Raw genomic sequence first — 24,223 nt, forward strand, 5'->3', positions numbered from 1 at the left:
GCTTGAGAGTTGCTGTATGTATTAATTTCACTTATAACATCTATATCCCCTTATTGTATGGTGTCATAAACATACAGCTAAGGATAGCATAAAATCCCTCCTTTACCTGTAAGGGGTTAAGAAGCTCAAATAACCTGGATGGCACCTGACCAAAAGGACCAATAAGGGAAGATGATCCTTTCAAATCTGTGGGGGGAGGTTTTGTTTTGTGCTCTCTGTTTGTTGCTCTCTCTGGGACAGAGAGAGACCAGGGCAGGCAAAACACATCTCCTAAAACACTACCTGAAATAAGCATCTAAGATTACAAATCGTAAGTAATAGTAAGGAAATGCGTTAGATTATCTTTTGTTTTAGCTTGTGAATTTTCCCTATGCTAAGAGGGAGGTTTATTCCTGTTTTTTGTAACCTTAAAGTTTTGCCTCGAGGAGAATCCTCTGTGTTTTAAATCTTATTACCCTGTAAAATTACCTTCCATCCTGGTTTTGCAGAGGTGCTGCTTATACTTTTTTCCTTCATAATAAAGTTCTGTTTTAAAGAATCTGATTGATTTTTAGTGTCCTACAAATACAAGGGTCTGGTCTGTGCTTACCTTGTTTACCTATTTGGTTGGTATATTATTCTCAAGCCTCCCCAGGAAAGGGGTGAAGGGGCTTGGGGGGGATATTTTGGGGAAACAGGAACTCCAAGTGGTTCTTTTCCTGAATCTTTGTCTAACTCACTTGGTGGTGGCAGTAATACCGTCCAAGGACAAGGAAGAATTTGTGCCTTGGGGAAGTTTTTAACCTAAGCTGGTAGAAATAAGCTTAGCGGGGTCTTTCATGCTGGTCCCCACATCTGTACCCTTGAGTTCAGAGTGGGGAGGGAACCCTGACATAAGGTAATATTTAAGCATTTGTATTTTAAGTCTCTCTGACTGTGTAATCAGACAGAAGAGAGACATTAACTAGTGTAAACATTGGTCTCCAATGGAAGGTATGTCATGTCCTGGCTGACGAGCAAGGCCCTTCAATGCTAGAGAGATTATTGTGGAACATGAAAGAACTCTGCTCCTTTCCTGTCCCCGATGAGTCATACAAGTGAATGCCTCCCATCAGCTGAGTTTGCAGCTCAGAGCAGAAGGGACTAGGGTAAGGGAATAAACCCCAAATAAGTAGTAATTGTATCTTTTTGCTGGTTGGACTCTGAGAGACAGGATTACTAGGCATAAGCAAAAGAGCCAAGTGTTTTGTCTGGCTTAGCCCTAAAGGGGCCTATAGAGCTTGCTTGTCATAGAAGCTTCTATTACTTCAGAAACTTAAGTTATTTACAAGGTTAAAGCAGATATGTAGACAGATGAACTACAATCTTATTTTCTTATTAATAAATCTGTATAGTTTATTAGAGGATTGGCTACAAGTATTGTCTTTGGTGTAAGATCTAAGGTGCAATTGACCTGGGGAAAGTGACTGGTCCTTTGGGACTGGAAGTAACCTTGATTTGATTTGTGGTGTTAATTAGGCTAAGCTGGATGGTAAAACAGGTCAGAGCACGCTAAGGGGACTGTCTGTAGCTTCATGTTAAGGGTGTTAAAAGTGAAACTCAAGTATAGTGCTCCAACCAATGTTTGGGGTTTGTGCCCTGGACTTCTTAACAGTCTGCCCTGAGATTGGTACTCATGCCCTTGAGCCACAGGACAGCTGGACACTGATGTAGTTATAGCAGAATTCACATACTACAGGTCAAGTATATAGATCGTAACCTTAGTGCAGCTAAAGTTTAAACTGGATAGTGAGAGTTTTAAAGGTTAAAGAATAGACACAATGGATGAATCGCTATCATATGATGATCTTGGGAGAAAAGATATTCGAGATACATTTTTTTCAGAAAGAATATCCCTGTGACTGGGGTTCTGGAGGGAGCCAGCTGAGGTCACTCAATTAGGGGGAACTGCAAAGAATAGGGCAGACAATCACCAAAGCTGGTGGATATTCCAATACTTAAATTTAACAAATTTAACAAACCAGCACAAAACAGCTTCTGTTATACCTCATTGATTGCTCAGAAGTCAAAACAGTTCCCCTAAAGTAACCTAGTCTCAGACCTCCACCTAGTCACCCAAGTCAAATATGATGAGGATTAATGAAAATCTTAATCATAAAAGAAAAGGTTCTACTAATCCCAAAGGTTTGGACATGTTACCTCACAGGTTAATGAATATTCCAGATCTTACCCAAGTAATAAGAATTGACTATAAGTATCTAACTATAGGCTTGTGATGTAACCTTCTGTTTCCTAAGCACAACCAGTAATTATTACACAAATTAACATAGGGCAACTTATCCATTAGGTAGTCTATCACAAACTTCAAAGAGACATAGACAATGACATTATTTCACGCAAACTTTCTTCTAAACGTTAATATCCCCTTTTGATCTCTGAATTAATAGTTATAGTGACAGACAGGAACTATCTGTTTACATGGCTAACATTTATGAGTATACAGACAATTAGTATCACTTCCAACAACATAAGTTTGCATTTCAAAGTTCTAGCCCATCTACCATGAATGGCCCTAATTAACAATTGCAGATCTTTCTAACATGACATTAAAGGTTGGCTCTGGGTCATTCAGCCTGCAAGGTGCTTAACCCTTTCTGGCCATGTGTTATACTTTGTATAAGATTCGTTGCAATTATATAACAGTGATAATAATGATTTTCATGATTATGTTCTAATTAGACAACTTCACAATCTCCTAAAAAGAAAAGCCCAGTTCAGGAGCTGAGAGCTTTGTTCATAAGTTCTGACCAAGTAGAGTCCGAGGACCCTTCTGCCTCAGACACTGCAGAGGAGAGCACTGCAGTGGAACTGGACCAGCCCAGGAAGAAACAAGCACCAGAGACTGAGGGTGGAATTGTGGATCAGGGAGGCCGAGGCCACAGTCAAGATCAGTGAGGAGGTAGAGGAGAGAGCCCACCAAAGACTCAGGGTCAACAAAGAAGTTGATGAATGAGTCCACCAATGATGCATGGAACAAATTGAATCAGTCAAAGCCTATGAGGAAGCTGAGGAGAGGGCACAGAGGAGGCAGATAAAAGCTCAAATATTACAGTTCTGGTTATTGGGACAAGTAAAAGGAGCTTTCCCATCCAGTGAGTTTAACCTTCCCCCCTCCCCAAATAAAAGGGAGTGGGAGGAAGTCACTCAATGTATAAAGAAACTGACTGTGTAGAAGAATTCCTGTCCACCTTTGAGAGACTGTGGGATGCACAATATCCCAGTGGATAAACAGATATCTGTCCTCTTGTGATGTTAGCCTGGGCACAATCTGGATTGCTGAATAGCTGTCTCCTGAGTTCTCAAACCTGGGATACCTTTTACACAACTTTACTGGTGAACAGCCACTCCTGGCCAGTTAACGCACAGCCTCCAGCATGTAACTTGCTACCAGCTGCACAGTATTGAGTGCTGCTAGTTAACCACTCATGAATTATGCTGCAGAAGAACATCAGCAGATTCTCTAGTCCCAGACTTGCCCCCAGAAATGTCTTTTCTATTGCCTAGCATTTTGCTGAACAATGCAAGCTCATATAAAGTCTCATTTCATCAAAAGACAATGATGTATACTAGCTTTGTTATCCCAAATGGAGATTCCACCACAGTTTAATCGAAACACACCGGTTAGAAACAGAAAACAAGTCTATTAACTACAGAAAGAAAAGTAATGAGGCATTGTCCGAATTGGTTACTAAGACAACAAAAAGATAAATTAGGCATTTCGCGTGTATTTTAACAAGCTAAAATGGATTGAGAACAAATATCTTTCTCACCAGATGCTTTGCAGTCCACTGGCTGAGTTTTCTTTCACCAGGACTCCCCTTCTTTTACCCCTACCCCCAGTTCAGTTCTTTAAGAGTTGTTGAAGTCATGAGCAAAGATGGAGGAGAGTGAGATCCAGTGTTTTTCTCCCCTCTTTATAATTCAGTTCCTTGTGTTAAAAACATCCTTGCAGAGTCATGGTGACAAACAGCCACCATGTTGTGGATGTGAGGTTTGAATTGTCCTTGTGATGAAATGCAAATTTCTCGTTCACATCTTCCTCCTACCAGAGAATGGACCTTTAAACAGGTGACAGCTGATTAACACCTGGCTGGGGTGCTAGTATGCCTGTGTCTCTGAAGAACTAGTTTGGGCCTGCTTTTCCAACTTTAGAGCATGATACAGCAATGTTATACCATAGAAACTTACAATTTTGACACACATTCTACCAGGATAGTAAAGTTCAGGAAGTTTGAGTTTTTAAATGATACCTCACAAGGCATACTTTGTACAAAATTTGTCATTCTATAAAAGTGGTGAACACGATGGTATGGACTGTCACACCTCTTAACCAGATTAACTGGGAAAGCCAGACAAGTTTTTAATGGTATTGAGGAGGGTGATGCTACTGTGTATAAGAAATGTAAAGGAAATATATTGAAAAGATTTAAGATTATCCATGAGCCCTCAGAATGTTTGACAATATCACTCATGTTGAATACATAAAATGTGTAATTTTATGAGAAAATAGATATTGGGGTGGGGGCTGAAGGTGATTATAAAAAACTGTTTGATCTGAGGCCTAGGAGCAATTGTTATGAGTAGTTACAGAAGAGGTAAAGGCAGCTATGTGTGACAAAAAGCCACACACAAATTTATAGGCTGCTGTCATAAATGTAAAGGGAAGGGTAAACCCCTTTAAAATCCCTCCTGGCCAGAGGAAAAATCCTCTCACCTGTAAAGGGTTAAGAAGCTAAAGGTAACCTTGCTGGCGCCTGACCAAAATGACCAATGAGGAGACAAGATACTTTCAAAAGCTGGGAGGAGGGAGAGAAACAAAGGGTCTGTGTCTGTTGGTGTGCTGCTTTGCCAGGGATAGACCAGGAATGGAGTCTTAGAACTTTTAGTAAGTAATCTAGCTAGGTATGCGTTAGATTATGATTTCTTTAAATGGCTGAGAAAAGAATTGTGCTGAATAGAATGACTATTTCTGTCTGTGTGTCTTTTTTGTAACTTAAGGTTTTGCCTAGAGGGATTCTCTATGTTTTGAATCTAATTACCCTGTAAGGTGCCTACCATCCTGATTTTACAGGGGGGATTCCTTTACTCCTATTTACTTCTATTTCTATTAAAAATCTTCTTGTAAGAAAACTGAATGCTTTTTCATTGTTCTCAGATCCAAGGGTTTGGATCTGTGGTCACCTATGCAAATTGGTGAGGATTTTTACCAAACCTTTCCCAGGAAGTGGGGTGCAAGGGTTGGGAGGATTTTTGGGGGAAAAAACGTGTCCAAACTACGTTTCCCAGTAAAGCCAGTTAGAGTTTGGTGGTGGCAGTGGTTATTCCAAGGACAAAGGATAAAATTAATTTGTACCTTGGGGAAGTTTTAACCTAAGCTGGTAAAAGTAAGCTTAGGAGGTTTTCATGCAGGTCCCCACGTCTGTACCCTAGAGTTCAGAGTGGGGGAGGAACCTTGACAGCTGCAGAAATTGCTGATGAATATGTTGAATCAAGGGCCCATGGGGGCCCAAATCTCAGGGGAAGGGAAATCCCCATGTCACCCAACTTTGATTAAAAACAAACAAAACAAACAAACCAAAAACAAAACCCAAGGGAGACCATAGTTTAAAGCCCCCTACCAAAAGGGAAAGTAAGTAATCTACTGTCACTGTCAAGTATCAGAGTACCATCACTGTGGGGCTCCTGGCCATTTAGAACCAAATTGTCAAAAATTTAAAGTAATCCCATAATCCACACCTTCACCTGCCACTACTCTTGCTCCAAAGATAGCAGTAGGGCAGGAGGAAATAGTGAATATTAGGATTGAGGTCTTGGGAGTGTAGTGAAGAATTTATTTAAACTGTTAAGGTAAATGGCAGGAGGGACACAGCATTCCAAATCACTTTGGTCAAGGAAAGTTCGGTAAGGGAGGAAGACAGACTTGATCCTTAAGGTTGAGGATTTTAAAGGAGATACTATTGTGGGCATTAGCATTCTACTTCCTGCTGATGTTTTAATAGGCAATGATATTTTGTTCATCTCATAACTCGCAGCCAGAAAGAGTATAGCTCTTGCTCACTTGGCTTGTCTGTGGACATCAGGGAGGGTTGTGAGGATGAGAGAAATGCCCTCAGTCCTTTGTCAGCTGAAAGAAACAGTTTGTTCCCATAGGAGTGGTTTAGGTATTCCATTGCTTTGTCAGAGCCTGCTTTTGAGTGCAACTCAAAATAAGTTTACTGAGGCTCAACAGGCTGATCCTTCCCTTCATAAGGATAGGACTGCAGCTCAGAATAATACCCTTTCTTGGGAAGGAAAGAGTAGATTTCCCCTCACTCCCTTCCCCCCCCCCCCTTGAATGTGGTTTGTTGTACAGGGAGACTCCCTTAGGGGGGAAAAAAGGGCACTTTTGTGAGGTTTTCAAGCAGGTGCTTGTGCCTGCTACATACAGAACAGAATTGCTGTAGGTAGCTCATGATTGCCCCTTTGCTGGACATGTACAAGTGGAAAGAATCAGTGACAGGTTCACACAGAATTTCTGTTGGCCTTGTGTTTGAGACAGTAAAAAATTGCTGTAAGTTGTCTTATGTTAGAACTTTAAGAGATTAAATGGACCCTACAAGATACCTTTGCAGCTGTTGCCCATCATTAAACTTTGCAAGAGTATCTTAGATATTGTGGGACCCCTACCCATACCTTCCAGAAATGGAAAGAAATATCTACTGGTTGTGATGGATTCTGCCACTAGGTACCCAGAAGCCACAGCTCTGTCTAATATAGAAACTGAAACTATGGCTCCTACCTTAATTACTATTTTTAGCAGAGTAGTTTTTCTCAGGGAAATCTTGTCAGACTGTGGTGCAAATTTCATGTCTGTAGTTTTAAAAGAGTTATGGTAGTTATGTGGAGTGAGGCATACAATGGCTGCTTCCTATCATCCAGAAACTAAGTCTGGTAGAAAGATTCAGTGTGACATTGAAGTCTCTGGTGAGGTTCTCCTTTGAGGAGTGTCCCTGTGGGTGCTCCACTTCAGCTGAATGTACGTTCCTATACCTTTTCATTGGAGAATTTCAGCAGCAGTGCTTGTCTGGGTCGTGCATGCGCTGTCCCAATCTCGTGCTGCTGTTGGCCGCCTATCCAGCTCTATGTGACCAGACCACCCTTAGTACCTTCTCAACTGCCCTTGGCCTGAGATGGAGGTGTTAGAATAGCCTATTTAGTACTCTGGTTAGATTGTTAACCTTTTCTCCCCTTTTCTTTTTTCCTCTTAGAATTTTATTTTCTTCTTTACGCAGGTTTTGTTACCCCTTAGAGTAGTGTGTGTTCGTTCACCTTTAAGGTGAACCTGCTATAGTTGGAGCCATGCTCTGTTCACCGGGCTTCAAGTGCTGCCTTTCCTGCTGAGAAGTGATCCTTATTTGTGATGGACACTCCCAGTGTGTCTGGTGCCTTGGTCAGACACACCTCCTGCAGAAGTGCTCTCAGTGCCCCTACTTAAAAGCTTGCAACAAGAAGGCCAGAGATCTGAAACTCAAACTTATTGTAATGGAGAAGTCAGAGTGCCTGGTCTCTGACCCCGAAAAGCAGCCTCCCTCCGGACCCCGGTCCCCTTTGACCCATTCTGACAAACAGACTTCACCCTCCTCAAAGAGAGAGGCTCTTTGGAGGCTTGGAGTAGAGAAGCAAAGAGAAGCCTACTTCGTCCACCACGGTACTGACAGAGCTACCTAAATATGCAGCACCAATGCAATCTCCACAGGCTACCATGCCGCCTTCAGCTCCGTTAGCGCCGAGTGCTCCGACGTCAGCACCAATACCTACAATTACATTGGCACCGACTGCCTTGGTACCGAAACCATTGGTACCACATCAGTTTCTTCACCACAAGCACTTCCTTGTCTTGTCAACACCAGAATCACCACTCTTTGGCACTATTGTTACTCTGGTGCGCATGGTACTGTGCCACCCCTCCTCACCTCTGGACCCTCCATTTTTCAGTGAGGATGAAGATGGTGCTTACTCATCATGCTACTCCTCTCCTATTCCAACTAGTATGTCATTAGGTCCAGCTGTATAGCCCAAATATCACCACAGGACTGACACCCAGACGTGGTATGGGCACCAGTGGATCCCACCACCTATGCCATTCTCTACTGAGTGGCCCTACTGGGACCCCTGAGGGGCATACAGGAGACAATACTCCAGGCCCCCGAATGCCTACAGAGAGAGGACTAGATCTACACCACCCTTAGTGGCTGCAACATTAGAGCCCCCAAGAGGAAATTTTTGAATAAGAGGAAGAGACCCTGGAACAGAAAATACCCCAACAACCAACATTTCTTCTTCCCCAGACGAGGCCATAATGCCTCCACCACTCACAACTGCCAGTGATTTCAAACGCTTTCAGGAACTGTTCAGAAGAATCACTGATTCCCTTGAGATTCCCCTAGAGGAAGTCCCAGAGTCCCAACATAAGTTACTAGACATTCTGCAAACATCTTCAAAGATTACGCTTCCTGTAAATGAAGCGCTTATGGAACCAGCTAAAAAACTTATGGCATACCCCGGCAATAATGCTGTCCACATGCGAGTGAGTGGATAATTATATTACATTCCCCTGAAAGGGGATGGGCTTTTTATTTTCTCACTCCACACCTGTCAAGGTTCCTTCCCCACTCTGAACTCTACGGTACAGATGTGGGGACCTGCATGAAAGACCCCCTAAGCTTATTCTTACCAGCTTAGGTTAAAAACTTCCTCAAGGTACAAACTTTGCCTTGTCCTTGAAGGGTATACTGCCACCACCAAGCATATTAAACAAAGAACAGGGAAAGAGCCCACTTGGAGACATCTTCCCCCCCCCCCCCCAAATATCTCCCCAAGCCCTATACCCCCTTTCCTGGGGAAGGCTTGATAGGAATCCTCACCAATTTGTACAGGTGAACACAGACCCAAACCCCTGGATCTTAAGAACAATGAAAAAATCAATCAGGTTCTTAAAAAGAAGAATTTTAATTAAAGAAAAGGTAAAAGAATCACCTCTGTAAAATGAGGATGGTAAATACCTTACAAGGTAATCAGATTCAAAACACAGAGAATCCCTCTAGGCAAAACCTTAAGTTACAAAAAGGCACAAAAACAGGAATATACATTCCGTCCAGCACAGCTTATTTTACGAGCCATTAAAGAAAAGGAAATCTAACGCATTTCTAGCTAGCTTACTTACTAAGTTAACAGGAGTTGTAAGGCTGCATTCCTGATCTATTCCCAGCAAAAGCATCACACAGGATGTCAAAACACCACAGCAGATACATTGAGCAGAGAATTTGTCAGAACCACCAGTGGGAGCTAAACAACACAGTCCTGCAGAGCATATTCAAACACTGGAGTCACCCATCGTTTGACCTCTTTGCTACAGAGAATTACAAATGCCTACAATTCTGCTTGAGAGCAGGGTAGGAATCCTGATCCCTGGGCGATGCCTTTATCTTCAAATGGTACACGCCTCTGCTATATGCGTTTTCCCCCCCATCCTTCTGCTATTGAGGGTAATAAATAACATAAGGACTGACAAGGCCAAAGTAATCTTGATAGCCCCTACATGGCTGAGACAAACTTAATACTCATACCTGTTAAAGTATGGACCCCGTGCCCTTCTGCCGAACCTTCTGCCGCAGGATGCCGGAGAAGTTTATCAACCGAACCTGGAATGGCTTCACCTGAGAGCATTGCTCCTCCGTGGTTCCATCATGATGAAATGATTGTTAGTCTCTAAGGTGCCACAAGTACTCCTTTTTCTTTTTGTAAATACAGGCTAACATGGCTGCTACTCTGAAATCTGAAGATGTGAAAGACATATTATTAATCAGCAGAATGACAAGTACATGCAAGAGATTCAACATATGGTGTTACAACAAACAAGCCAGGGCCATTACTGCCCCTGTGTACCAATGATATTAGAATACATACTGGAGCTGAAGAAAACTGGCCGATCACTTAGCTCAGAGTACACCTCGCAGCTATTACTGCTTTCCACCACAAGGTTGTCGGTGTCTATTCACCCATCCTATCACCAAACGCTTTCTACAGGGGATCAGAAATGTCTATGTGAAATACAAGTCCATATCCCACCTTGGGGCTTGAACCTGGTGTCTTACTTATCTTCCATTTGAACCATTAGCAACATGCTCTCTGATTCATCTCTCAATGAAGTTAGCTCTCCCACTTAGCAGGCAGAAGTGATAATGATTAGGAAGGCTGGGGCTCTTATGTCACACCCAACATATGCCATATTTTTCAAGGACGAGGTCACCCTTAGACCTCATCCAAAATTTTTACCCAAAATATCTTTTCCACTTGAACCAACCAATCCACCTTCCCTCATTATTCCCCAAACCTAATGGGAGTAAACAAGATTCAATACTACACACTCTAGATGTCAGATGCATACTAGCGTTCTACCTTGGAAAAGGTAAGCCCATCAGGAAGTCACTGAGGCTCTTTATTTCAACTTTGGAATGATCTAAAGGTTCTGCTATATCCAAACAGGCTATCTAAATGAATTTCCAGGTGCATCCACCTTTGTTACCAACAGAAGAATCTACAACTCCCAGTGGGGATCTAAACTCACTCCCCCAGATCACTGTCAACTTCATTAGCCTTTCTAAACAATATACCGATTATGGACATATGTAACACATATGGGCGTTGGCACACACGTTCACAGAACACTACATGATTGACCAGGGCTCAAGATCGGACGCATTGTTAGGACTTACTGTGTTATCAGTTACTCATGCAACTCTGAAGCCCCTTCCATCCACCAAGCAGCAGTGCTCTACAGTCACTTGAAGTGGAGCACCCACAGGGACACTTCTCTAAGAAGGTTACTTATCCTGTACAGGAACTGAGATTCTTCAAGATGGGTGTCTGTGTGTGCTCCACTACCCACCCTCCTCCCCTCTTCTTCAGAGTTCGGTCTATGGACTCTGGTAGAGAAGGAACCAATGGGGGTCTGGTCGCACAGCACTAGATAGGCGCCCATATAAGATGGGGAGAGCACATCCACGACCCAGACAAGCACTGCTGCTGAAGTTCTCCAATCAAAGGTGCAGGGAAGCACATCTACCTGAAGTGGAGTACCCACAGGGATGCCCATCTCAGAGAACTTCAGTTACTGCACGGACAAGTAACCTTCTCATGTGTTACCCAACAAGAGAATGACTGGGATGTGTTGCTCCTTTATTTGTTGTTGGCATATCGGAGTGTACCCCAAAATCTACAGGGTTTGCCTCCTCTGATCTGCTTTACGGGAGATAGGTGTGGGGACCCTTAGACTCCCTGTTAACATAGTTGCACAAACCCACAGGGACCAATTTGAGACTGTTACTCTGGAGTCTAACTCTACAGGAGTGAGACAGGGAAATAGTCCATATCAATAGTAAAGAAAATGTAGTGGCATATGCCTTATCAAAAATAGGGGAACAGTGAGGTGTATATCAGGAGTGTAAGTGATCTCTTCCTACACCATTTTTGCATTGAGGGCATGACACTGGCAGACCAGGTGCCAGTTCATGCCAAGGTCCCCATATCTCAAGTGAATACTGAGAGATACATACCTGGAATCAGTCTGGCTCACCAGTGTGTTAGAATTATTAAAATTAAGTATCAGGATTATATAAGAATGTTTTTAGACTTTATTGAATGCTTGTGAGTTGCTGCATGCATCAATCTCAATTATAATATCTGTACTCCATATTGTAAGGCATAGCCTTTGATTTTATTTAAAGTGAATTTTGTAATGTGGTATTACACCACTATGGGTTCAGCTCTGGTGGCTACAGTTTCAAGCTTAACAGAGTGAAAGTCACTTCTGCTACTCGTTTTAGCGTTAGAGTCTCTAGGAACACAAAGACCAAGGGTGTGACCACACATATTCACAAGTACAAGGTCTAGTCTGTTTTAGAAGTTTTATTAAAGTTACAATTAAGGTTATGATTACCCAAGCATATAAAAATTTTATACAGACCTATGCATGTTACAAATATAGTTATACTCACATCCTTAACAATAGTGCTAGTGTCTGATTGCTCTCTCATGGCTTGATCATCAATAGAGGGATGGTTTCTGCTGGAGTCTCCCATAGGAAGCTCAAATTTCCCATTCTGGGCATCCCCTTTTTATAATGTGATTCTGTCTATACCTACATTCTGCACGTGTCCATAAAAGTGTCAGACCTTTTTTCTCTTCTTGGTCTGTGTCCCCTGGAAACTTAAGGGACCGCAATTTTCTATAGGCTGTGTAAATTCACTTTATGCTCATTAGCATTGACATATAACCTGTATCCTGTGGTTAAGACATGTCTCAGACAATTGTGCCTTTACAGTATTTTTATGATCTAATATTAATCTTCTGGGTAATTTTGAGCAATATTACCACCTGTTAACCTGATACCCAAGATTATGGGAAGAGAGTCACTTATGTCCTCATTTCTTGTCTCCAAGGCCTAAAATAGCTAAAAAGTCTTGCAGGCCTCAGCCTACAGGTTCTTGCGTTTCATCTTGTCTTACTTATATCTACTACATGGTTCCTCTAAATACTGATCAATCTTATAGTTTTATAATCCTACAAATTATCTCTAATATACAGCGAATATGGTAACATATTGATCAATCATATCACACGCTAAATGGACTATAATCATTGGCTACTAAGGTAATATTTACATATTTGTATTGTAAGCACTCTGTGACTGTTTAAATCACCAGACAGGAGATCAACATTAACTAGTGTAAAGTGTTGGTCTCCAACAGAAAGCATTATGTCATGGCAAGTGAGGAAGGCCCTTCGAACCAAGATAGACTATCGTTGAACGTTAAAGAGAATAATACTGTGTTGTTCTGCTCTTATTCCCCCTCCCCATGAAATGAGTCATGCAAGTGAATTCCTCCTATCAGCTAAGTTTGCAGCTCAGAGCACAAGGGGATGGGGATAAGGGAATAAAACCCCCTAACAAGATGGACCTGTATCTTTATGCTGATTGAACTCTGATGGGCAAGGATTACTATGCATAAGCAAAAGATCCCTCTTGTTTAGCCTGGGTTAGCCTTAAAGGATGTATAGAGCTTGCTTATCATAGAAGATTCTATGACTTGGAAAACGTAAGATAGTAACTCATTTGTGTACATATGTTAACCTGTTTTAACCTTGTAAATAACTTACTTCCTTTTCCTATTAATACATCTGTGTATAGTTTTATAGGATTGGATACAAGTTGTTGTCTTTGGTGCAAGATCTAACGTGCAATTTGTGATGCTGACAGACCAGGTGCCAGCTTAGCCAAAGCCCCAGGCCTCATTAAACATTTACAAATGCATAGCTGGCAGCCAGGCAAATTCACTTGTGTATTAATATAGATCAAAGTGATATTTAAATATAAAATTTATTTTGTTTAAACTTCATGAAAACTAATGAAATGTTACATGCACTGTTTTTTCATTTTTCTGTATCCTGTTATAAAGTAATAGCAAACATTTACATCATATGTACCCCTATAATTAAATAAATCAAATGAGAAATAAGCCTAATTAAGAAGTACTAATTCTTATGCATTTGAAGGCAAGTGGTCATTGTGTGTGTCATCTCCGAGCATATTTTTCTGAATTACTAAAGCCACCCCAATGTCTTGTCTCCCTCTGATAATAAGACAGAACTACATTTTTAAAAGAAACGGGCAGTCAGTTTTATCATGATGTAGGGGAGATGGTGTGAGGCTGGCAATGTGTTAACATCTAATATCTATTTTAATAATGCTAAGTTAATAAGAATGTGTTTTAGTATTTTATAAAATGCTTGTAGGATGTTGCATGTATTGTTCTCGCTCAAGTATATTTCATGTTATATTGTATCAGCAAACATTTTCATTGTATATAACCTTGTAACTAAGTAACCCATCAAACAAGAAAGAAGCCTTGTATAATGCAAATAACTGTCTCTTACAAGATGATGGTAAATCCTGCTCATTAAATGCAAATGAGCCATTATATGAGATCAAGGATCGAAGATATTAAGTGCATTCCTTCCCCACAGCCTTAACCCCATGAAGAAGAGATGTGTGGGAACTATTGCTGTCAACTTGGTTTCTGAGAGAAGAAGCTATAATATGGACACAAGAAAAATTCTTAATCTCTGGACTGTTTGGACTCTAATGGCAGAAGAACTAAACGAGAAGACAGAGATCCCTACATTTTCTCTGGGTAGCCCTAACAACTTTTGGGAAACTGTCAGATTACTACATCTCTGCTACCTTTTGAAATTATAGACTAATTCACCTGTTCATATATTTTTAACCTGCTTTAAGCTCTCATTCCTTTTTCTTAACTAATAAATCTTTAGTTAGTTTAGTATAGAATTGGCTACTAGAGTTTGTCTTTGATGTGAGATCTAGGATGTAAATCAATCTGGGTGAGTGACTGTTCTCTTGGGTGTAACCTGAATGTTTTGTGATTTTAGGTGCAAATGACCATTTATCACATAGTCCAGCTTGCCTGGGTGGCAAAATAGACTGATTATTTAAGGAGAGAGTCTGTGACTGCATTATAAATCTAGTGTAGTACTTAGGGAGTTCACATTTGTTACTGGGTTGGTGTAATCGAATTATAGAACATACCACCAGCTAGGGTATCTGCCCTGCTTTTTGAGTCTGCCCTGAGGGAGACACTCATGGCTGTGAGTCACTCCAGATAGTGAGTGAGATGGTTCTATAGGGACTCCTCTATAGTGAGGAAAATGGGAGTAACTAGTGAGAGCTGTAACAAATTTAATGATACCCATGTGTACTAGACTTGCTTCACCTGATTTAATTACCAATACCCTGTTCTGGAAAAAATTAAAGATCAGTATTGACTAATCATACCTTGTTGATGTTGAAAATGTTCAAATGTGAAACAGTGGTATATGCTATAAAACAGATAGTTAACAGTTTTAGTGTCTTAAGCTTGACTTTTCCCCGAGAGGTTTGTTTCTTTGAGTAATCATTTGGGTATCAAAATGACAGAGATTTAAAGGAAATTAGCTATTTTATTGTTTGGGAAAGTTAACCAATAAATTTCAATTAAAATGCTCTACTTCTGGAATATGTATCTGAAAATGAATTTAATAATACTGTCTCAAAAAGCAGCACCAAGTTTTCATTATTTTACATGGAGATCTAACGGTTGCATGTTCACTCCCTATTTAGAAGCCCGTGCAAGAGAAGAGGAAGCCCATAAAGAAGAAGAACTAAGAAGCCAACATGATGATGATCTTTCAGCAGCTTCAGGCTCAAGTGTGATGGGGGCTTGCTCTGCATTAACTTGCAGGTACCTAGATATAGTGGAAGTATCATACCATCTTACAACTGTTTTGTCTGAAGGGCTGTCTGTACTCTTGAGAGGAGGACAGGGACCACTGAACTTGTGTCCCCAAAACTATGTAAATGGACGTTTTCCACTACAATTTGCAATTATTAATCTACACTTTCTTAATATGGTCTGTCAATTTACAATCGTTTTATGGCTTATAAACACATTGAAGGGCTGTATGCTATTTTGATTGATTGCCATCTTCTCACTGTTAAGGCTTTGTGCACTTGTTTTCTTTATACATTTGATTCTGCCAATATTTTGTACTTAAAAAAAGTCCAGTAAAAGTCAATGGACATTGGGTCAAATAAATCATAACTGACAAATCAAGGAACAAATAGGTGCTATTGCCGCCTAAAATTGGATAAAACACATTTGTCCATGTCGACTGGAAAACAAATCAAAATATGTATGTAGCCACTACATGCATGCTACATATAATTATAAAAATATGTAGTTTTGTACCAGTTGCCTTATAGTGCTCACTATAGTTTGGCATGAAAACAAATTTCTATTATAAAATAGTTCTCTCCTGTTGCTATGTGGAAAACCTCACATGAACAGTGGCTAGTGATTTAAGTACCTGACTATACACCAAGTACTGTCAAATGCAGAACATAAACTGAAAAAAAATATAAATATTTTCTCTACACTCTTACCATACTAAAATGCTAATCTTCGGTATTGATACCTTGTTAATGGAAGGCCGAGAGTTACAATTAAACTTGCTGTGACTGATATTAGGTCTGAGACTTGCACAGTATGTGTGAGAGGGAGGTTTAAATGTAAGGGGTAAAGTAGGATGTGAGAGAACACAGAATAATAGAAAATTCTCAAAACACATTTCTTTTGGATAAGGGATTTGAGGAAGAATAGATTGGCTGTGCATGTTGGAAAGTGGGAGAAGGCAAGGGACCCTATTCAGCAATCTGATTCATGCAGGTGGACTCTTGTAACTAGAGGGAGTTCCAGTGTTGTTAATGGGCTCTGGGATTGCCGGGTTGGGAGCAACGGGAAGAGAGGACATGACATAAGAGTCTGATAGAAAAAGTCTGAGCTGTAGTCTGATTCCAGAGTTACACATTACCCTGAAAGTTATGATAAGGTGTTTGAACTTGATGCTGAAAGAGACAGGAAGCTGGGAAGAGAATGTGTCATTGTGCCCAGTGTTAATCTGGAGGGACAATACATAATAGTGAGAGGCTAGTTAAGGCCCATAATTCAGACCTTGGTACTCTCTTCTGAGACTACCAAAATTGCACCAAATACAGCAGTCTTTGTGATGCTTGTCATTAAGGAACTGATCCAAGGTTACCAACTTGTTCCGTTAGCCATCAGATAGTAACTTTTCCCCTCAATATTTAGTCTTTTTGTATTTCAAGTACATTGAGTCATCTAGCCCCACCCCATACTAAAATTAACCTAAGTTCTTGACAGTTTTATGTATATAATACACAAACACATTACTCCTGGGGGAATTCTGCACCACTGCGCATGTGCAGAATTTATATCCCCCACATATTTCTTTGCTTCCCTGCAGAAAAATGACTTTCTGATGGGGAAGCAAAAGGAAGCCACAAGAGCGGTCATGAGACCCTCCCCAGCAGTATGGTTCAGATGCCCAGGTCAGCTGGCAGAGAGGTAAATCACTATGGGGCAGAGAGGCGGGACTGGAAAAGACCCAGCTGGTGGCTCCTAACCTGTGCCGGGCTCAGCTGCTAGCCCCGGCTGGGCTGGGGAGGATGGGACTTCCTCTTCCCTTTCACAGCATCTGGGGCTGTGTCAGACCCACCCCATATTTCTCCCCTGACTGTAGGAAGCTCCGCAAACTCCCACTTTCTCCCCAAGCTTCCTGCACCCATCGCTTCTCAGCTACAGGGGAAGGGATCACTATATCGGGAGCTGCTTCCCCATCCACCAAACCCCCGTGCATACAGCCCCCCAACCACCTTCACCCCCCTGCAGAGTCCCATTACCATTGCACCCAGAACCCCCCCCCAACAAGCCCCTATTCACCAGATCCCCCACTGAACCACCCACACCCAGATTGCCCCACACCTGGATCCCCCCACCCTAAGTCCCTCCACACTTGGATCCTGCCTTCCTGAGCCTGCCTGCCTGCCCACACCTGGTGCATCTGGCACAGAGAGGCAGGGCTCTGGAGTGTTTCTGGGGCAAGCTCTGTCCTTGTGCTGTGTCAGGGTTGGGTGCAGCCTAATTGCTGAGTCCATGTCCCAGCGGGGAGCTGCACAGTGATCTCCCACCTCTGTGCAGCCAGTGGCCTGGGTTCCCCAATGCCATGCTGGAACCTCCACATTTATTTGACAGATAAAATTTGCACAATTTTAAAATATTGCACACATAATTTTTAATATTTTGGCATGGAAGCTCTAGGAATGTGTGTGTGTGTATGTATGTATTGTGACAAAGCACTGTCCTTGTCTCTGTAGGTCCCACGTTTCCTGGTGGATTTTGCTAGCCTCAGAGGCTCACTGTGGCCCTCCACGTAACCCTTCTCTCTCTAGAGGCAAAGGTCACAGCCTACTGAGCCATTTTCATCATAAGCCAGCAAGGGAGGTGAGGAGAGGCTACTCTTCCTTACACAGTCTCTGTTGTCTCCCAGTCTCACTGATTAATTCAGGGGGGGAAATGGAGGAGCCCACACCCACCCTCTACTCCAGGCTCCAGCCTAGAGACCCTAATAGTATTAGCTATGGTAGCTGATATTTTGGAAACAGGACACGTACAATTCTCTGGGCCACTTCCCCACAGCAGCTCCCCACTTCCTCAATATCTCCTTCACCCTTACCTCAGGGCCTCCTTCCTTGTGCCTGTTTTGGTTTGTACTGCTCAGTTTATCCAACAGCACAGCTTCCTCTTACAGCTCCTGACTGACACACCCACCCACCCACCTGACTAACTGGGAGGCTTTTAACTAGTTTCAGCCAGCCCCTGATTGGCTTCAGGTGTCCCAATCAACCTAGTTGTCTTCCCTGCCTTCTGGAAAGATCTTAATTGGCCCCAGGTGTCTTAATTGACCTGGAGCAGCTGCCACTTGCTTATCTTGGTAACAGGGATTTGTTTAGCCTGTGGCTAATATATCTGTCTCCCACTACTTTACTGTAGCCATCTGGCCTTGCCCCATCACAGTTTTTGTGTGTGTGTGTAAAGAGAGAGAAACGAGACAGCTACAGTATGTTGATTCCTAAATTAGCTATGAGGAGAAGGTTCTAATTGTTATGCTATTGGTATATTCATATGCATGCTTTAAGAATTCTGATTATTGTAAGGAGAACACACCTGCTAACATCTAGAAAGCAAAAACCAGTAGATTGTAAATTTACACTAATACATAACAGAGGGGGATGGAGGCATGGAAGGGAAGAGAGTCTTCCAGCATTTTATTACAGCTCTCCATTCTTCTCACTCCTCGCACCCCCTCATCTTTTAGGAGTGAAGGGGCAGCAGAAGATTTTATTCCTTCTATCTCTCCTATGCTTGCAGGGCAGGATCTCCTCTTTACTCTCTTTCAGCATTTTGAAAATAGGGATCTACAGTGTACTCTTGATTCTATGTTGGACAAATTGTAAATGTGAAGCAAAGCAAACAATTAAGGTTATAAATTCTTTGAGTCACAGATCATGTCACTGATTTGTTGAATTTCAGCATGTTGTCAGTGCTGACAAATTATAAATACATTGTGGGTTTGTTCAGATGTAAAGAAATTTTGGACTATAATTACAGGGAACATGGTCATACTTGTTAGATAGGCATATCCTGATCATCTAGGACTTTGCATGTCCCACATTGCTTCAGTGTCTGAGTATTCACTGTCTTCCGTATTGGGTGGATGGTAGTTGTTCAGTGTAAGGAACTAAACTTGACAGGCTATACGCAAGACACTTGTGTTGTAATATTTCCTGCTTGGTGTGCCATTCTTAACTGGAAGATGTGTTTGAAGATCTGGGAATTTATCTAAGAGTTGAGAAATTTAGATTTGTACTCAGAATAGTGCAGACTGGAACATCTTTCTTAAATCTGACTTTAAAATAACGTGTATGTGTTTAATTCTTGTTCTAAAAGACTGACTTGAACTTTCCAATCACGTTGAGTAATCTTTTATTTGTGTTTACTGATAAAATTAGGGCTGTCAAGCAATTAAAAAAATTAATCACGATTAATCACACAATTAAAAAAATTAATTGCGATTAATCACAATGTTTAAACAATAATAGAATACCATTTATTTAACTAGTTTTGGATGTTTTCTACGTTTTCAAATATATTGATTTCACTTACAACACAGAATACAAAGTGCACAGTGCTCACGTAATAGTTATTTTTGATTAAAATATTTGCACTGTGAAAGAGAAAGAAAAGAAATAGTATTTTCAATTCACCTAATACAAGTACTGTAGTGCAATCTCTTTATCATGAAAGTTGAACTTACAAATTTAGAATTATGTACGAAAAAGAACTGCATTCAAAAATAAAACAATGTAAAACTTCTGCGCCTACAAGTCCACTCAGTCCTACTTCTTGTTCAGCCAATCGCTGAGAGGAACAAGTTTGTTTACATTTGCAGGAGCTAATGCTGCCCACTTCTTGTTTACGATATCACCAGAAAGTTAAAACACGCATTTGCGTGGCACTATTGTAGCTGGCATTGCAAGGTATTTATGTGCCAGATGCAATAAAGATTTATATGTCCCTTCATTCTTCAACCACCATTCGAGAGGACATGCTGATAACGGGTTCTGCTCGATAACCATCCAGAGCAGTGCGGACAGACACACGTTCATTTTCGTTATTGGAGTCAGTCAGCTGCTACCAGTAGAAGGTTGATTTTCTCTTTTGGTGGTTCGGGTTCTGTAGTTTCCGCATCAGAGTATTGCTTTTTAAGACGTCTGAAAGCATGCGCTACCCCTTGTCCCTCTCAGATTTTGAAAGGCACTTCAGATTCTTAAATCTTGGGTTGAATGATGTAGCTATCTTTAGAAATCTCACATTGATACCCTCTTTTTGTTTTGTCAAATCTGCCGTGAAAGTGTTCTTAAAATGAACAACATGTGCTGGTCATCGTCGGAAACTGCTATAACATAAAATATATGGCAGAATGCAGGCAGGAGACGTACAATTCTCTCCCAAGGAGTTTAGTCATAAATTTAATTAATGCATTATTTTTTTTTACGAGCATCATCAGATTGGAGGCATATCCTCTAGAATGGTGGCCGAAGCATGAAGGAGCGTATGAATGTTTAGCATATTTGGCACGTAAAGACCTTGCAATGCTGGCTACAAAATTTGCCATGCAAATGCCTGTTCTCACTTTCAGGTGACATTGTAAACAAGAAACAGGCAGCATTATATCCTGTAAATGTAAACAAACTTATTTGTCTTAACAATTGGCTGAACAAGAAGTAGGACTGAGTGGACTTGTAGGTTCTAAAGTTTTTACATTGTTTTGTTTCTGGGTGCAGTTATGTAACAAAAAAATCTACATTTGTAAGTTGCACTTTCATGATAAAGAGATTGCACTACAGTACTTGTATGAGGTGAACTGAAAAATACTATTTCTTGTTCGCCAGTTTTACAGTGCAAATATTTGTAATAAAAATAACAATATAAAGTGAGCATTGTCTGCTTTGTATACTGTGTTGTAATTGAAATCAATATATTTGAAAATGTAGGAAAACATCCAAAATAGTTAATAAATTTCAATTGGTATTCTATTGTTTAACAGTGCAATTAAAATTGTGATTTATCATGATTAAATTTTTTATCACAATTAATTTTTTTGAGTTAATTGTATGAGTTAACTGTTTTTGTTCAGAACAGACCTGTTGTTAAATTATAAGCTTTCTAGGGCATGGGCTGTCTCTTTTGATGTGTTTGTATATTACCTAACATACAATGGGACCTTGAACTTGATAGGGACCTCTGATTTTTTTTTTTAAAGCACTTTATCTGTATTGGGAGTATTAATTTTACAAGTAATAAAATTTTTTACGCACAATACTTAATTTATTTTATTGTTTTTGCAATGGTGTATCTGCTGTTAGCACAACTGGGAAGTGGGTAACTGCTTTTGTAGAGCCAGCAGAGGGAGCACAAGAGCATTTATTTTTAGTAGCTTCTATGTGACCAGTAATAGTGGTACAGTTTTACTTTTCAAAAATGTCTTCCTGATTAAATTATGTGTGTTTGCACAATTCCTGTGGACTTCAATGGATGTTCCCTGTGTGAAATGGTAATATCACAGGGATCGGCAGCCTTTGGCATGCAGCCCATCCACTGACAGGCCGGGATGGCTTGTTTACCTGCAGCGTCCGCAGGTTCGGCCGATCGCAGCTACCACTGGCCTCTGTTCACCGTCCCTGGCCAATGGGGGATGTGGGAAGTGGCGTGGGCCACGGGATGTGCTTGCCGCTGCTTCCCGCAGCCCACATTGGCGGGGGAGGGCGAACCCGCAGCCAGTGGGAGCTGTGATGGGCCGAACCTGCAGATGCCACAGCTAAACAAACCATCCCGGACTGCCAGCGGCTTTCCCTGACAGGCCACTTGCCAAAGGTTGCCAATCCCTGTAATAGCACATGATCTTTACACTCCAGAGGCTACACTAGGAGATTACAGTGGAGATTGAGTATTTGGTCTAAAGTGCATGATCTCCTCTGCTTTAAGTTTTAAGGGTTGTAAAGCTTATACTGTATTTTGCATTTTCTCTGCCTTATTCTCTATTGCTTCTCCCTTGTGTAGTCGCTTTACACCTGTGCACAGTGAGTCTGAAACATTACAATTCTGATTTACTACTGCTTTACACAGGTATAAAATGCCTGCACAAGGTGCCAGGTACTGGAGAATCAGGCCCTAAAGTGATATATAATTAAGTACTGCTGTGACTGTAGACATTGAAAGCATATTAATATACCACCATTAATTAAAAAAAAAAATTAACTTTTTCTATTCTCCCGTGCAGTGATCCCTTGGTTGGCTGCTTTAGCACAGATTTCACCATACCTACCTACCAACTTCACAATGGTATTCTGTTCTCCCTAGATTCTTTCATTGTGCCTGTCACTACAGTATCTTTTTTTTTTTTTTTTTTTTTGCAAGTTTTGTTAATTGCTGTGAAGATTGTGGTGGACCTGTCTCTGCTCCCATTGAAGATAGTAGGAGTTTTGCCATTGACTTCAATAAGAGCAAAGTTAGGCCAATGCGGCGTGCTTCTGAAAACCACTCTAGAAATGCTGCATGTTACTTAAATAACCGTTTTTGCAATTCTTCCATACAGAGAGACAGAAAGTAGTGACAGTGAAGATGGTTCAAATGAAGAATTAATTGGTCCTCCTTTGCCATGCCAAACTTCCATTCGAGGACCAGCAGAGGATACTGATGATGATGAATTTATTGGGCCACCACTTCCACCAGGGTATAAAGACAGTGATGATGATGATGATGATGACGACATGCAAGAGGAAGATAATGTAAGTATTGTTTTTTTCCTAAATAAAGTATATATGTTTCAATATGCTGTGCAGATCTTCACATGTAACTAACTATTCTTTCTGTACAACTTAAATCAGTGGTTCTCAACCACGGGTACATGTAGCCCTGGGGGTACGCAGCAGTCTTCCAGGGGGTACATCAACTCATCTAGATATTTGCCTAGTTTTACAACAGCACTAGCAGAGCACTAAAAAAGCACTAGCAAACTAGCAAACTAAAACAGTACAAACTAAAATTTCATATAGACAAAATGAGAAAGTAAGCAATTTTTCAGTAATAGTGTGCTGTGAAACTTTTGTATTCTTATTTCTGATTTTGTTAGCAAATAGTTTTTAAGTGAGGTGAAACTTGGGGTACACAAGACAAATCAGACTCCTGAAAGGGGTATAGTAGTCTGGAAAGGTTGAGAGCCACTGGCTTAAATGGTGCTGCTGCTGTTCGTAGGTCCAAGATTTTTGGTTTTTCTAGTAGCTGTTTACCAAATCCATGTAATCTTCTTTTTCTATAGTAAAAAAAACCCTTGAATGCTTTAAACATACACACAGCAATGTCAGTATTCCAGAACAACCCAGCAGTACAATCCAGTGTGTGTGTGTAATAGATGGGGGGAAATTAACTAAGGATATGGATTTATGTTTCAGGTCTCAAAAGGGCTATCATACACTTGGCGAGAGACTTAAAAGTTATAGAAAATTGTTTGCATCCTGTTGTTAAATGTGCAGTATGGTATTGCAGAATCCCTTCCACTCAACACTCTTTTTTGATAGATTTTTAATATCTCCCTCTCCCCAACCATGGCACAAAATATTTTTCTGCTTTTTGAAGACGTATCTCCTTTAATGTCATTGTTGTAAAGAAACAAACTAGGATGCTATTGCAGGGAAAAATTAGTTTCATATGCTAAGTTCAATGGTTTTATTTCTAGTTGTTTCCATAATGTAAATGTGATTAGTAACACACGAAAAGCAACTAGTAACTGCAAAATCACTTCTCAATCTATTTATCTTTAGTATTGTTTGCTTATTGAAGCAGTGAATATAATCCTTTCCCAAATAAGAGGCCCAAATTCAGACAGAGTAAGTTTGCCAAAAATGTTTGGGGGGTAGGAAAAATACCACTGCAAATAAGTCTGATTATTTTTTTCTTTAAATCCAAATAAATAACAGAACAGCTTGTTCCAGTCTGGAAGGGAATGGTAAATTCAGGATTAGAGAAAAACATAGCCTGTTTTTTGTTTGCTTTTAAATATTGGAAGAGACTGGAAGAGACTGGATATTGCACATGTTCTGTTGACAGGGGCT

General features: G+C 40.8%; 1 protein-coding gene across 1 annotated transcript in view; it reads left to right on the plus strand.

Moving 5' to 3' along the window:
* Positions 1 to 24,223, plus strand: part of WDR70 (WD repeat domain 70) — a 270,222-nt gene that overhangs the window by 5,281 nt on the left and 240,718 nt on the right. Inside the window, exons 4-5 of the mRNA XM_077816773.1 lie at positions 15,254 to 15,374; positions 22,708 to 22,900. Of these exons, the coding sequence (XP_077672899.1) occupies positions 15,254 to 15,374; positions 22,708 to 22,900 (314 nt within the window). The remainder of the gene's footprint in view (positions 1 to 15,253; positions 15,375 to 22,707; positions 22,901 to 24,223) is intronic.

The sequence above is a fragment of the Eretmochelys imbricata genome, chromosome 5, assembly GCF_965152235.1.
Source record: "Eretmochelys imbricata isolate rEreImb1 chromosome 5, rEreImb1.hap1, whole genome shotgun sequence".
NCBI classification, from domain to species: Eukaryota; Metazoa; Chordata; order Testudines; family Cheloniidae; genus Eretmochelys; species Eretmochelys imbricata.